General features: G+C 42.0%; 7 protein-coding genes across 7 annotated transcripts; 2 read left to right on the forward strand and 5 right to left on the reverse strand.

Annotated features, from left to right (window-relative positions):
• Positions 1–133: 133 nt before the first annotated feature.
• I206_103386 (uncharacterized protein) lies at positions 134–2,880 on the reverse strand (the record flags this gene model as incomplete). Its single annotated transcript, XM_070202750.1, has 15 exons — positions 134–218; positions 272–335; positions 387–436; positions 503–639; positions 692–707; positions 836–1,164; positions 1,275–1,328; positions 1,372–1,474; positions 1,527–1,542; positions 1,594–1,846; positions 1,905–2,031; positions 2,090–2,215; positions 2,317–2,382; positions 2,492–2,516; positions 2,580–2,880. 15 exons carry the CDS (start codon positions 2,878–2,880, stop codon positions 134–136), a joined length of 1,752 nt encoding a protein of 583 aa, XP_070058851.1.
• An 877-nt stretch (positions 2,881–3,757) lies between these two features.
• I206_103387 (uncharacterized protein) lies at positions 3,758–4,907 on the reverse strand (the record flags this gene model as incomplete). Its single annotated transcript, XM_070202751.1, has 3 exons — positions 3,758–4,411; positions 4,464–4,798; positions 4,841–4,907. The coding sequence occupies 3 exons, from the start codon at positions 4,905–4,907 to the stop codon at positions 3,758–3,760; spliced, it is 1,056 nt and encodes a 351-aa protein (XP_070058852.1).
• Positions 4,908–5,008: 101 nt separating this feature from the next.
• I206_103388 (uncharacterized protein) lies at positions 5,009–6,025 on the reverse strand (the record flags this gene model as incomplete). Its single annotated transcript, XM_070202752.1, has 4 exons — positions 5,009–5,328; positions 5,431–5,474; positions 5,605–5,908; positions 5,968–6,025. 4 exons carry the CDS (start codon positions 6,023–6,025, stop codon positions 5,009–5,011), a joined length of 726 nt encoding a protein of 241 aa, XP_070058853.1.
• Positions 6,026–6,812: 787 nt separating this feature from the next.
• On the forward strand, positions 6,813–7,474 carry I206_103389 (mitochondrial 54S ribosomal protein uL13m; the record flags this gene model as incomplete). Its single annotated transcript, XM_019153376.1, has 4 exons — positions 6,813–6,833; positions 6,890–7,013; positions 7,074–7,228; positions 7,298–7,474. The coding sequence occupies 4 exons, from the start codon at positions 6,813–6,815 to the stop codon at positions 7,472–7,474; spliced, it is 477 nt and encodes a 158-aa protein (XP_019013537.1).
• A 95-nt stretch (positions 7,475–7,569) lies between these two features.
• On the reverse strand, positions 7,570–9,385 carry I206_103390 (histone acetyltransferase ESA1; the record flags this gene model as incomplete). The annotated part of the gene is made up of 3 exons (XM_019153375.1): positions 7,570–7,747; positions 7,815–9,205; positions 9,290–9,385. The coding sequence occupies 3 exons, from the start codon at positions 9,383–9,385 to the stop codon at positions 7,570–7,572; spliced, it is 1,665 nt and encodes a 554-aa protein (XP_019013536.1).
• A 454-nt stretch (positions 9,386–9,839) lies between these two features.
• I206_103391 (uncharacterized protein) lies at positions 9,840–13,144 on the forward strand (the record flags this gene model as incomplete). Its single annotated transcript, XM_019153374.1, has 7 exons — positions 9,840–10,527; positions 10,592–11,440; positions 11,489–11,659; positions 11,708–12,088; positions 12,176–12,271; positions 12,328–12,461; positions 12,518–13,144. The coding sequence occupies 7 exons, from the start codon at positions 9,840–9,842 to the stop codon at positions 13,142–13,144; spliced, it is 2,946 nt and encodes a 981-aa protein (XP_019013535.1).
• A 276-nt stretch (positions 13,145–13,420) lies between these two features.
• I206_103392 (uncharacterized protein) lies at positions 13,421–15,006 on the reverse strand (the record flags this gene model as incomplete). The annotated part of the gene is made up of 3 exons (XM_019153373.1): positions 13,421–14,404; positions 14,513–14,787; positions 14,847–15,006. The coding sequence occupies 3 exons, from the start codon at positions 15,004–15,006 to the stop codon at positions 13,421–13,423; spliced, it is 1,419 nt and encodes a 472-aa protein (XP_019013534.1).
• Positions 15,007–15,761: the final 755 nt, after the last annotated feature.

The raw sequence follows: 15,761 nt of genomic DNA on the forward strand, positions 1-15,761 counted from the left end.
GATTATATGAACAGCTTATACATGATCCACAAGTATACGTGCAGATTCAATACTATGATAATTTAGACAAAGAAATGCAATGTCTTATGCTAATGCTATGAAATTCATGTAGTAAGTAGTAGTATACGAACGGTTATTCTGCCGAAATGTCTCGCCCGAAAGTATACATTCCTTCAATTACACTCAGTACCGAGAGGAATTGCATCAACAATTTTTGCCTGATCGGACGGTCAGCTATCACCATTAAACATCCAGGTATCAGGGTCCTCACGAGTGTGATTGTGTTCCAGTCGGATCATTTGTAGCTTCCATCAGATGTATACCAACAAATCGAACTGATAAACAACATCAGCATTTGTCAATCAATTCCAAGCGAGTTCACTCACCTTTTTGTACGAGAGAAGGCCCATTGGTGGCAACACATTCCACAGGGAGACTACTTGTAAGCTTTTCGTTTGCTTGTTGATAGACTTACCTGTTAAGTCCATCTAGCAGTTCGCACGCAATGTTCTCTGGTGTCTCTTCCGCTCCGATCGGCGGCGGTAAGATCGGAGTCATCACCGCTAGCATAGCTAAGAGCGCTTGGTGAGTTTGTAGAAGGACCAAGCGTACCACATGCTGTGTAACGAGAATATTCCCCTAACCATCCAACAGTCAGTCACTGTCCCTGGTAGATCACTGCACCAATTACCTGCATCACGAGGAAGCTATTCAAAGCGTGACTTCTGTCACCCGCAGAGCGAAAGAAGTCGACAAATTGAGCCCGTAATTTGTTCTCCCAATCAACAGCAGGGCTAGACAGTATCAGCCGGTGTCCAAACCCTGATCAACTTACCTGGCGGATCGGGTGTCGTATGCGTTACGCATTCTGAGTGGATCGGGCACAGTCAAAAAAGTTTGTATCGTTCTATTGCGCAGATCTTGTAGGCGTTGAAGATCCGTCAGGATTTCTTCCATCGAACGAGCTGATTTACGCCGTTGAATCAAAATAGCATCATTCAAAATCCGGAAAAGATGGGTGTTCACATTGAATCCTGTGATGAGAGGAGTGGTTCCAGGAGGTTGAGGTAGGATACCTTCAGGAGTGATCATATCATCGTCGACTTCGGCCGGCAGCATCAGGTCATGTGCGTCTTCAAGAGGAAGGCAGATAGATCGCGCTCGCTGATCGTCAGCTCCACTCGATCAATAGTGAACCCACCAAACAAGCCGTGCTCTTATCCGCTTGGAAAAGAAGCTGAATGTCAGCGATGCCACTTTCAATCTGAACTCACCCAATAGATCCTTCGTCGTATCTCCCTCTCAATCATATCAAGACCTTCGTAACTCTGCAAGAAATCAGCGATTTATCCAAATCGCGGATTGACTTACGCTCTCCTCATTCAAACGTAAAGCTAGAGCCAATTGATTGGCTTGTGCGGTCGCAACTACATGAGCGGTGTTATTACCGAGAAAGAGATACACAATTCCTTCCCTGCACGGAAGTTTCAGCTAAATTCGCTTGTTGAAAATTTCGGCACTCTCACAAATACGATATGACGACTAAAGAAAGTCAGCTTGATGTTGAGCTTTCAATTATGAAGAGAGACTCACCCATTGAGCTAGTGATTGGTGTAGCATCCTCCCACATATGCCCCATTTTCGCCCTCGAAACCTGTATACATTTTCTCGCTAAATTTTCCACTTCGTTCTTATCAAGGTTGACGAGACTTCGTGGTATTTGTACCAGCGTCGAAGCGATTACTGACATGGCCAGAGCGAAGAAAACTGGATCAGTTCGATCTCGCCTTGCCGTTAGATCCGCTACAAATGTCGGACGATGCAAACATGGGGTCAAAGGATATACCTGATTGAAGAGTGATAGGTTAACTCAATTTAAGCCAGATCAGATTGAACGAACTCACGTAGTCGAAAAACAGATTTAGGATACTATCTATTGTTGGTCCGGGGACGACCTGATCTATCCCGTCGGGCAAATTATTGATTGAAAGAGCAGGCGACGCCAAAGGATAACTCGGTGAATGATTGGAGCTTTCCGGCAAATCGGTCAGTCTACTTGCTCATCCGAAATGTTCTGTACACAGCTCACGATGCTGATAATTTCCGCTCAAAATCTGGACCTCCTATATCAGATAACGCTGAGGATCTCCTAGCTGTATCAGACGTTATTAGTGATGAATCATGGTTATAGCCATGTACGGCATCAGATACAGCGCTATTTTATTGGTCAGTATAGATTGAACTGTAGGAGTAAATGAGACCTGCCTTAGATCACTACTATATCAGCTTTATTTGTTCTGCTTTATCTCCACTTACACTGGTGCTGGTCCTTTCCTTCGCACTGCTTTGACTCTTATACATTCTATCGCAAATCGCCTACATCTAGCGCATGGAAGTCGGGCAGCATCTGGGTGGTCGGGTGGTACAAGTGGTGATGGTTCACAACGACGTCTACAATATCAGTTTAAGCTCATAAGTCTTTCCAACTCACTTTCCCCTTCTACACGCTTCACAACCTATACTGAGAATCAGTCAATCCTTCACAATTTTCAGATATAAGAAATTTAAGTCGGACGTACTTGTGAATCCAGCAAGACCAGTTGCTGAAACTTTTCCTTTTCCTTTCCCCTTTTTACTATTTTCTCCACTACTATCATGCTCTGGACTTGCTCTAAGTGGTCCCATGGTGACTGATCTTTGCTTCCCTTTATCTATCGAATTTGATGAACCACTACTACTAGTACCTCCTAATAATCCTTCTTGTAATGATAACCTTTTTCTTTTCTGTGTTGAATCACCCATTTCATTATCTGAATCTATATTTCGAAGTGATGATTGAGGAGAAGCTCGAAACATTCCATCAACGTTATATTCGGCCATTTCCTATATTTTATCGGAATCAACTAGATATTGTGAATTATTAGACGTTGAGTTACAGGTACCGGGCGCAAGTGTTTAAGAAAAAAATCATCAACGCGCGGATAAGGATAGGAGCTTTGACCAATACTCTAACTATTACCTGATCTTGAACTTTACCGCTATTCTTTTAAACCGGTAACGGAGCCGAATGAATGGTAAGGGTCCTCCTATCTACTCGCAGAAGTTGGTGAAAAAGGATATCTTTCTTAGACTATAACAAAGCTGTGTTATCATTATTTTTCACCTTGATTATAAAGTCAATGTGAGAATCTTCTTGATGTACAGCTTTGTACCAATAAATCATCAATTGTCCAATTACCCAATCGCCTATTCGTGAATCTACAAAGATTCCTTGAGTTGATCTGCTAAATCCAACCTGATATGCCGAGATGTACCGGGAAAGTCGGCCTTGATTTTATTAGATCTCGGCGAGCTTAATTGCATTAAACAAAAAGTCGTTAATAGCTGTACTTTATTTTGACTAGCGGAGAGTAATATGCGGATATTTAGTCAAAAGCTATGTTATAGAGATGATTATCCCTTTAAGATCCATATGACATTTGACCGGGGGCTGTGCTATAAACGAATATAATCATCGCCTATCAAAGGGTAATTAACTGTAATTAACGTATATATGAATAAGTAACTAATCATCCTTGGTTTCCGCCTTTATGCCTTGATGCAAATTCCCCGATTTCCCCCACTTGATTACTGATTACCCTGTATGTTCTCGTAACTTGTACTGTACCTATTCTATCTGCTCCCCCTCGGATCCGACGTATACCAATGTATTGAAAAAATTATACATGCGCATACATGAAAAACCCTACTGGTTCCATCACCTTGATGCACTCGGTAATACGATATTCCCTACTCCTACTCCATGACTGCCATAGGCATTTGCATTGTACCCAGGTGTTCCAGGTGTCCCAGGTGCAAAACTTTGACGAAGATTGGATGGCCCCGGTCCGACTGCGGATCTCGGATACTGTCCCGAAGAGATTCCTGGAGTGGACGGTGTTGGCGATCCCGTAGGTCGATTGTTGTAGCCCACATTGCTTGTAGCAGGTGAAGTTGTGTATGAATATCCAGTACGAGGTAGAGCGGAGACCGATCGATGATCGCCATTATTCTGTCTGCCGCCCGCCGGAAGAGTATGAGGAGGTGGAGCGTTGTACTGTGGTATGGGTGGTGGGGGCATCACATTCACCTTCATTGGCGGCGGAGCGTGAGGCGAAGCTGATGGAAGTTTGGACAGACCTCCCAGCGCCTGTGCTGTCATCGTTCGCGGCTTGACAGTGATATTATCGTGAAGTGCATGAGGTCGTCGTGGATCAAGAGTACCCCTTATCGAGGGTGATGAGACAGGCAAGAAACGTCGAGCGAGTTCGTGAGCGAGGCCAACTTTGGATGTCGTTGCTTCTGTGAGCATATGGGCGGGCGAAAGGTTACCAGTGAGCTTTGTGAGCGAGGTGAGCAGTTCCTCGGCTACCTAACATGTCAGCGAATGGACTTATACAGCGCGAGGAGCTGTACTAACCGACTTCATGTTCCCTTTCCGTAACAGCCGAGACTCCCTTCCTGATTCTCACCTCTTGCCAGGCTTGCAGCTCCTCAATGAGCCCACCATTCTCCGCTAAAACGTCATCAACCGTTGCTTTCTCCTTCCCTTTACCGCTGTCGAAGACACCATGATAACCGCCTTCTTCGATATTCTTTGTTCTTCGTAACACTCTCTTTGACCATTCTCTATGTCTTGCACGCTCATGCATTCCTTCCAAGGTAGAGTAGTAGCCTTCACCTCCAGTGGCATGGTAAGAGTCAAGATTGGGGCCAAAGGAAGGAGTGAAGGGAGCTTCTGTGATATGAGGGATCGTAACTAGGAAACGGTTTAGCCTGAAATATCGAAATATAAACTCACCTCCTCTTGTAACACTGCCAAACCCTCCGAATCCTCTTTGTGCCCTTCTCTCCTTCCACCTATTCATCTTGAGACTCGCTCGTCGGATAAGCGAATCAGACAGAGTATGCGTTTGGCTAGATGAGTGTCCACCAAAAGTCGATTGCAGCGACATAGCGGATGCATTGGCTACCGAGTCAGCTCTGAAATCATTCTCAAAGACTCACCGAAAGCATCTCCATTCTCTGCTAATTTTTCCAGCAAATTCCCAGAGGCTTCTTTCGCCTTCCTCTTTTGCACTTCCCTTGCATCGGCCGCACCTGTAAACCATTCACCAGCTTGAGGGGTCTTTTGTATCAAAGCCCATCTTTCCGCGGATAGTCCTTCTCCACTACCTTGTGGCTCGACTTCGAGTAAAAGCGAATATAGCGAAGCACAGAAGTTGTATATCGAGTGCGAAGGAAAGTGAGAAGGTAGAGGAGGTACCGGGAGGTGAAATTGAGCTCTTGCTGGAACAGGATTTGGATATAAAACCGGAGCAAGCAAGTTTTCCGAAAAAAGATGTATTATATCCTACATGTCAGCGAAATTCATGATAAGTCATCACTCACCACTAGCTTTTCCCATGTAAGTGACGGTTGCTTCAGGACATATCCTAATGTATTTTCTTCCTTCTTGTCAAAGGAGGGTGGAAGCCAGAGAGCCAAGATGTTGTTGCATGGTTGCGGAAGGTTGACAGCCATTCTGAAAACGTTAGCGGAATGCTTATCGTGACAAAGACCTACCTAGCGATGACGACTGATAACCCTTCTCTGATCTCCTTACTCAATGCACCCGGAATGTCCTCTTCTACCTTGACTTCTTCTCGCGGCTTCTCCGCTGCATGCAGATGTATCTTCAACGAGAGCTTTTGCCTCTTCGAATCATGATCGGTTTCACCATTGACTTTTTCAGTAGAGATGGATGTGATTGTGGATGTGGGTGTAGATGGATTCGCCTTGGCTATAGCAGAAGGTGACGGAAGGACCACTTTTAGGGGTGAATCTTGTGAAGATCGACGTTTTCGCTTGCTTCCGGGTGTTTCTATCTCTACAAAGGTCGGACTATTAGTAAGTATGCTCGTTTTTGACTCGCGGATGATGACATACCTGCATCCTGAGCGGTCGCGATAGCAGTAGCAGAAGCTCTTGTTGAACGCGGAGCCATTTTACCGGGACGTGCAGTAGGATATGTCCTCAGCTATCGACGCGTAAAGATGGTTTCGGGTTTCCAGGGCAAGTAATGTTGATATTATCTGGAAATCGATGTAATGTTCTGATAGTCGTACCCGTAATGAGGGAATCAAACGCGCAAGGTCCAGTAAAGATTATTCTAAGATTAATAATAATATTGCTTATTATCTAATTGACGCGTATAACCAAATTCGTTGTTTATAACCTTTTTTAAACTTGCATTCAAGCTGTTTAGGACAGTATATTATCGTTGCTACTCGACATTCGAATACTTGAGTAGAGTGAATAGTTGAAGATTCAAACGCGCATATATGTCTATAAAGCATATGTATCAATATTGCTATGCTTGAGAAGAGAAGCAGTGATCGTGTTATATGTATGCTATACAATTCAATACAATAACAAATACTCGTAGAGATTGATATATATTGATCGGTGTTTCATCCCATGTGGCAATTAGGTTCCATATATACTTTTCAAACTAACTAGTTATGTAAGCTTACCATTTAAAAGATGGTAGATTATTATCCTTCATCCTCGCATCTTAACGAAAATAAAAAGTTGAATACAAAGATATAGCTTTCATATGATTAGTGATTCTGACCTCATCAATTAGCATACAAACCAAAAAAAATCGCAATAGGAGTGTAAGGAAGACAAACCCGCATACAAACAATACGAAACCTTGACACGACTTGGCTTACTGGATTACGACAAAATACCAAACAATTCCGTTAAATCAGTAATATCGCAAAACATCAATGTCAGCAATCAAGGGAAAGGTGAGTAATCCATTACCAGCTTTAGCAATTATATATTGACTGATAGATTTATTTAGACATCTCTTGCTCTCACTCGAGTATGGCATCACGCCGACGCGCAAAATAGAGTTTTAGGTAATCTCGCAAGTAGGATAGCATGGGTATTAATGGGAAAACATAAGCCAACATATGATCCAGCAGGTAAATGATCTCTAAAATAAATATCTTAGCATGATATATAAGCTGACAATCTAAGTGTAGTTGATGCGGGAGATTATGTTGTAGTTTCAAATGCTTCTAATGTACATTTGACAGGAAAGAAAGGTACAGATAAAATTTATTATTCGCATACTGGTTATATGGGTGGATTGAAAGCTGTCCCAATAACGAGGATGAAAGAACGACGTCCAGATGAGGTGAGTCGTTTAATCTTTCATCTATCATTCAAGGTCTTTCTTCAGCTTATTGATTACGTTCTATCACAGATCATACGGCGAGCAGTATCTGGAATGTTACCTAAGAATACTTTCCGTGATCGAAGATTAGAACGTTTGAAGATATTTGCTGGACCAGCTCCTGAAGTTTACGCAAATAATTCTTTAACAACATGGCGAGATCAAGCCAATAATATTACATCCAAAGACACAACAACAATTGTATGAACACCATGTATGCATGATATTTTGATCTACAGATACAACTTTTGTTTATAAATACAATATTATAACCCATATTACAAGATGAAAGCTTAAACTGCTTAAAACCCAAATGCTAGTTGAGCTCTAGAGAATACTGGTGGTTTCCATTTAAGAGCTTTAGGATCAATACTCCGTCTACTTTTCAACATTGTCTTACGATGTTGTTCTAGCACAGCGTCTGTTAAATGTATAATATGACCACCCTTATAATATTTTATCATTTGCAAGGCTTGACAGCTATTTACAAGATCCCAATAAGCCAAACTCTTATGTTTTTGATTTCAATTATGAAAGGCAAACTTACGTGTGCATTATATCGCCATGAGTGATAGAAGTTTTCAAAGCTATTTCTTCTAAACTAATTTCATCATCACTATTAACCAATAATTCAACAATTTTCTCTTGCCAATATGCTCTATAACCTAAAAGACCTAAATCCGATAATGGTTTTTCAGGACTACCTAATTTACCTTCAACTTTTGATAATTCATAAGAGAATTCAATTAAAACTCTTCCATAACCTTTTCTTTGATATTGAGGTAAAGTTAAAATACAAGCTACATTATAACCTTCCGGTGATTCTTTTTCTTTTGAAAAATATCCTATTAAATGACAACCATATTCATCTTTTATTGTCATGCAATAATACATGAATGGATCAACATCGTAATAAAGCGTTTTATGATCTAAAAAACATTTTGATATTAAACATAAATTCCTACACCATGTTCTTTGACGTCTTCCATCAATTTCGAAAAAAGAAATATTATCATGTCGGTAAATTTCATTTCCTGGTGGATGTAATAATGTACATTTTGTTCGATGTCGTTTCAGTTGAGTAAATGATGGATAATAAAGTAAACAAAATTCGCAAATATACAATACAGGTAAATGTGCGTATTCTATTGGATATGGTGAAAAGTACCAAGTTTCAACTTCATGTTTACCCATTTGTAATTTATCTAAATTTTTAACTCGACTAACTTCGGAATGTGATTGTGTCATTGAACCTGATGTTCTTAGTTTTTCAATTTCTTGCTTTTTTGAAAATACTTTAGGTGCAGCTTGAGGATTTATTGGACCAGATAAATCTATTTCTCCATCTGCATCTACATCTCCCTCGCCATCTTGTGATCCTGTCATACTGATATCTCCATCAGCATCAACTGAAGCATTATCATCTTCTCCTTCACCATCTTCATCTTCATCATCTAATCCAGGTTGATCTTTTCCTTTTCTCTTTTGCGGTACTTTCCCTTTCGGAGTACTTTTAGCTAAAGGATGTGCTTTACCAACAGCGGAAGCAGCTTTCGTAGCTGCTTTTTTCAATAAACTACCTGAAGGTCTTGGTGAAGCAGTACCTTTTGTAGGAGTTGCAGAACCTGGTGTAGCTTTTCCAACTTTTTCTCTCTTTTTCTTATCTTCATCTTTTGGTTTTGGCCATTCCATTTCTTTATCAGTTATCAACCTACTTCCGCCAACCCATTCATCCAACCTTTTATTAAATTCGACATAATGCACATAATATTCAGTATCGTCTTTTGGATCTGTAGGAGGCGCATCTGGAGGTGGTGGTGGGGCAAATGCTGATGGTTTAGGTTTGGGACGTGTTGATAAAACTTCCGCCTTTCGTTGTTCTTCTTGACCATTTGGTAAAGGTTTTCGAACAAATATTTTGACTCCGGGTATCACATCCTAGCCGATAAACAAAGCTCTTAGCACGGATCGCTTTCGTGATGAGGCCTAATATATGACAGCCTATATACAATCCAAACTCACCTCTAGGTTATATGAGCCAGGAGCAGCAACAGTAGGAGCGGGTGAGCCACCCTCACTGCCCGCCCTATGAGGAGTAGAAGGAGTAGAAGGGGCCATGAGGAAGCTCTAGCGCCGCCTACGATATCTCGAGCTACAGACAGATTTCGGGGACGGTTGAAACCCGATTCGGGAGCTGAGATTCTGATGCTAATGGAGAGTCGTTGAGGTTGGAGATTCTGATATATCGTCAAAGATAAACAGCGGATTGAACAATGTTGTTGATGTTTTTAACGATAATTGCGAGACAATAAACACGTCGTCAAACAGGGTTAATCAAATTATTTTCGTGCGTGGGAATATATAATAACATAAAGGTGGGAATGTGGCGGTCGCCGACGGGGCCCAATATGAATAGATTGAACAACATCATAAGAGAACACGTCCATTAGATAATTTATAAAGAAAACATCATAATATCTTGCCTTTTCATACCATTGACTTAGCAAGCTCAAGATAGCGACGTTAGATATACTTATCGACAGATACGAGTATGTATACCCATTAGATTGAAATGTCCTCCTACTTTCCCTTCTCCTCCTCATCAAAGTCCCTTCCTCAACCGACCAACAGTGTCAATCTCGATGATCCTCATTTACAAGTCACCATAACACCCTCGGCTTCAGCTTACTATGCTGGGGAGACTTTCTCAGTCACTATCACCTTCACCAATACACGTACGCCTCCCATTGATGCTACTTATCCTAAGACACCGATATCAGTTCCCCCTACAGCGGATATCAAGAGTGCTTCATCATCTGCTAGGCAATTACCTTCATTAGGTCAATGCGGAAACGATTTACCAATACAAGACTTTCCGACAAGGAAAGGTCAAATAGGAGTCAATCTTCCTACTCTACCACTATCGCATAATGGTACGAATGCAGAAGCTGGTCCATCGCGTATCACCACGCCTTTATCCGTCAACTCAACACCTGGTCCACCTGCGACTGAACTAGGTTACCCGTACAGTCCAGGAGCGAATCCTGCTTATAGAGCTCCGGGATGGTCAGGAAATGGAGGAGGACCTACTTCGCCTACACGAGAGAAGCCAATGAATTTTAGAAGTCCAGATGGATGGACTAATAACCATAATGGTAAAGGTAGAGAAAGCGGGCATGGTAGGAGAACGAGGAGTTTAGCGCTGGGACAAGGGACTATGAGCCCGCAAGAGCTAGTGTGGGCTTTAGGAGGGCAGCTAAGTGAGTCACGCCTGGCTTCAAGATTGCAAGCTAGCGAGATATCTCTGACTCAATCTGATAACAGCTGCACCACCACTTCCTTCCCGACGGCCGCAATCCGCAGCTATACCTTCGCATCACCCTCATTCACGAAAAATATCCGTCACCAATTTCCCATTATCACCGCCCTCAGATGAGTCCATCAACCAGACTCTGTCCCCGTCCTTACAACCAGTAATAGAACGACAAATCACTTCCCCAAGTGCTGGAACCTCGCGGCCACCGTTGAACAGAGGAGCCAGTTCAACTAGTTCGATGGGTACAAGTGGAGATGACGAAACTTTCATTTCGAACGAAGCTTTGACCCGACACAAGTCTCGGCCTACTCCTTCACCATTAGGTCACGGTAGGACTCCATCGTACCACAATGCATACGGCGCATCTTACTTAGGATTCGGTACTCCACCGCCTCTTCCTCCTCCTACTCATCCGTACATTCGTGAACGCATACCGGCGGACAGGGGCACAACAACGATCCTTTGGGCATATACGAGATTGGTGGCCCATTTCCATCCTTCCAATACCTATATACCGCCAGATCCTTTACTACCCCTTCGGTCTATGTTACTCCACCAACCAGTAGGTTCGGGTTCACTAAATTCTACACCCGCCATGACCCCTACTGCTTCGAATGCTGGTGCATCATCTAGATGGCAGTTAAGCTTCGGTACAGGTACCATTGGTAATGCAACTCAACCGAGTTTGACGGGCAGCTTGTTTGGTCTCGCAAAAGATTTGGTGTTGGGAGGAGGCGGAGGAAGTCTAGAGGAAGAGCGCAAACGGGTATGGAATATGAAAGACCTGCCTGTGCTGGAAACGACCAGGAGTTTACTGGGTGTGGATGTGAAATTGAAGGAAGGGGAAAGTAGAGAATGTAAGTGTATCCCATATCATGTCGGATAAACGCTTACAATGTACACAGATACTTATTCGCTACCGCTCCCTACAACCTTGCCTCCAGCACATCGGGGAAAGGCTTTTCGATTCTCGTATGATCTGATAGTCTCACTGAACGTCGCTTTGCCCGGCGGTGGAGGAAGGCAAAAATCCAAGGATATCAGTATACCGATTCGTGTATGGACCAATGTATCAGGTGAGCGATATCAACTGTATCTCGATACTCTACTGACAGGATAAATAGTGTCTCAACCCTTTCAGACTTATGATGTTCTTAGACCTGTCATACAAACCAAAGACGAGGGCTCCATACAAGAGACAGAAACTGAGATACAGGCAGATCAATCGAGTCTGTACCCTGTTACAAGCGTAGATATGCGTCGGCGATCTAGTGCATCTGATAGACATCGAAGGAAGACCGGTGACACTGAAGAATCCCTCAAAGCCTATGCCCACTATTTATTAGACACGGTAAAACTACCTTCAAGCCCCTGTACTTCTGATCAGATTTCACCCAAACTTCCCCCATTGAGCCCTGTTAGATCGAGACCAAGAACACCTCGATCTCAAGTCGTCAGTCCATCATCTTCGACATTCGATATTCCTCCATTACCCGAAAGGAATGGTAACCCTTCAGGACGGACATCCGAGTCACTCCTTGACGTACCTCGAGAAGGGCTCGGTAAGGCATTCAAACAAAAGTTGAGACAAGCGAGCTTCCTGGAAAGGGATGATGAGTTGGTCGAAGAAAGTGCTGAGACAGGCTGCGGCGAGGCTGTTGAAATCCTAAGTAGGCATTCTTCGAAGGGTGAGTCACTATTATTTCTTATCTCAGCCAACTGGTCGCTAACTTCCTCAATCCAGCTTCATACGATATTGCCAAAGATGGGGACCTCGTAGCGGTACTCACTCTCATCAAGACCACTTATCGACTAGGAGAGACCGTTCTTGGAGTAGTGTCGTTCAACCAAGGAAATACTTCGCGCAGGGTTCTCAAAGTGAGCTGAGGACTTAAACCTTTTCAAGCAAACCTGACTGATGTGAAATGACTTAGTTCTCAGCCTTTTTAGAATCCCGTGAACTCATACCTCAGACTCTTTTACCTCCTCCAGGTGACTCGCAGCCGACGTTAGCAAGATTACATGCTGAACATCGATCTTCCTATGTCATTTCTTCTTCAAGAATTGCTTTTTCTCTTGATATCCCTTCTGACGCAACACCAGGATTCAGCTTGATGGCAGGTGAAGAAGGGAATAAAGGTGGTTTGGAATGGAAAGTAAAATTGCAATTTGTTGTAGCTGTTCCGCATTATCATCAACACCATTTACAGCATCAGTCAAATGGTCATAGAAGATCTGAAAGTGGTATAAGAGGTGAAAAATCTAATACTTCGAAAATAGGAAAATACGATATAATTAGCTTGTTGCCCAGCTCACTCAACAATAACGACAACGATAATCAATTTTACACAGCTTCGACAAACCTGACTCCACTACTTCATTCGTCCGAACATTCGAAATCTAATGGATCAACGGATTTAAATTTACAGGAAAACAATAGGGAAAAATTTGCAGAGAAATGGGAAGAAATGAACACCGAATTAGTTGAATGTGAGATTCCAGTAAAAGTTTTAGCTGGAAATACCGCATTCATTGTAAGACCTTCAATCTGGGTGATCTAGTCAGAGAGTTGTGAGCACATAGTTGTACTAGACTTGAATCTTCTTAACGTTAAATTATGCATCACATATGATATGATCTAATATGGTATGAAGGCTTGAAAAAGAGGTCATGTGAATAAGGTGGAATTTGGTATTCTGTTGAGCGATTACAAGAATATGGGGTTACATTTATCTCAATGGCATATACTCTGAAGTCATTATGGTGTCTTCATCAAAAAATACGAATTATATGAAACATCAATCTTTATCTATTCTAAATCAATTTTATTTAGAGTTCTAAGTATTTTCAGTATCAAAATCAATCAAATAAGCAAATCCACGATAAGCTAAAATTTGTTCTTGTAATTTTAATTCAGATAATAATTGTTCATGTGAGGGGCGACACCACCATCTCCATTTTATTGTTTCTTCACCTTTATAAATATTTGAAATTTGTCTATCTATTAAATATTCTTGATTTTCATTATTTATCAATCTTTTGATATTTCTTTCATTTCTTTTTCTTTTTCTTTTTTTAATTGATCCTAATTCTTCACCAAATAAATAATCTTCTTCAAGATCTTCTATTTCTTCTGGACTTTCTGATCTATGAAGTTCGGATAGAATATTTGAATTTCCACCATCACTTCTCTCTCTGTTCCTACTTTCACTTCCACTTCCACTTCCACTTGTGGTTCTAGTTCTAGTTCTACTTTCGCTATTACCTTTGCATTTACCCTTGCCTTTGCTTCTACTACCACTCCTGCTCTTTATGTTATCATTGCTTTTACTTCTATTCTCACCCACACTCCTGCTTCTGCTCCTACCTCTATTCTCATCAACTGATAATTCATGATCACTATGAGATCTAATCGGAGTCTCAAGTGTGGACCACCTTGATCTCCCTCTTGGGTTGGAAGAGCTTGAGTTGACCAAGGTGGTATTAGTCGAGGATGATCTTTCTCTTCGAATGAAATGGGTAAATGGCTTATACCGATTGGATAACGTTGGCGAGGGTGTAAAAATCGGCCTCTCGACTGCAGTCTCTTCGGACTCATTACCATCGGTTTCGACGTCTTCGACCTCATCTCTGTCGGATTCTGGGGAAATGACCAAAGGTTGATCGAGGATTTGAGGGAGATCATCAGCTGTTGGAATTTGAATATGTAAGTCTCCAGGTCTCTGCCCCCGGTAAAGTGAGGTAATTTTCATTAGTTGACGGGAGTTAACTGTAAATTCCTCATCCCCGTTGACCAAGGTATCCGAAGATGCTGTCGAATGCTACTACTAATGTCAGTGGTTTCTTCGTGACGACTTAGGTACGAGCAATGGGTGATGCAGTGCACATCAATCTGACGATTCAGATATTCCAAGGGTTTGACAACTCACACTGTCGAAATCCTTCTCATCATCACTTTCATCATTATCACTGCCACTGGTTCCATCATATTCGATGTTGTCAGGTATATCTCGAGCGGGATCATCAGTCAAATCCCATACAGGACCTCCAATTGCACCATAAACAGGTGGCTGGGCGTTGATGTCTACGGGCGTTTGATGGACCTCGTGGTCAAAAGTGACATTGATTGGAAAGCGATTATGCCTATTGTGGAACGCTGGCCTATTTGTTTCGTGTTCAAAGGTCTGCTCATGATATGTTGCACCTACCAGAACATGAAATCAGCTAATTTTGCGTTGATGTTGTAATTTCATACGAGCTTACTAAAAGATTTTGCACCAACTAATTTTCGTCTGAGCCAAGGACAGAGGTGCAAAATTATAAGAATGATACCGATGAGACTGAAAAGTGTGAATCCATAATCGGGCTCAGTGGATGTGATTATCACTGTTGAGTCATTGATAATAATATTTGAATCAAACATGATGCTTAAGCGACAGTTCAACAAATATCCAGCAATAAAAAGAGGATAAAGAAGCAGAGGATTATATAGAAATCAAAAGATTTCATTTCATTGAAACTTTTTGGGGCGTATATATGAGCGACTTCGAATTAAGTTTAGGTTGACGAATCGATGCATTCTATCTTACGAGTAACGTACGAATACAAGAAGGACGCAGCAGTATCGAAGAGTTGCGACGCTTTTTCAAAGGAAGAAAGTGCCACTGTTGTACTTTTGACCTTGACCGCCCAAACCTAACGCAACGATGTACGACTTGTACATGTAGTGCAATGCAGATGAGGTCCTGATATCAATTACATTCCCAGAGATATGCAACCCCTAATGGGTTGAAGGAAATGGCGAAAAACAATGTTGATGGTACCTTTTACCCCTCCTTTGATATACACACGAAAACACACAGAGATAACCGTGCGCAATTTTGATAATAGGGTACAAGTACAATAGGATATTGTGTATCCAATTTATTGAACTCACGTTTGCTAATTAATTCCGGAGATGATAAACATAAAAGAGGTCGTTTCGTGGATGAAACATACACCATCATTCAACCTTGTCCCCTTCAATGTCCCTAATGAACAATACTTCTTTTACCTGCTAAAAGAGTTGTTCTTTTCCTTCCATGTTTTCGGCGAAGACATAAGCTTCATTGTTCGACGATTGCGGCTTTCAATAGTGATAAGATATACTATACCTCCCCTGAATAAAGTTGACTGGAC

Source organism: Kwoniella pini, chromosome 4 (genome assembly GCF_000512605.2).
Source record: "Kwoniella pini CBS 10737 chromosome 4, complete sequence".
NCBI lineage: Eukaryota > Fungi > Basidiomycota > Tremellomycetes > Tremellales > Cryptococcaceae > Kwoniella > Kwoniella pini.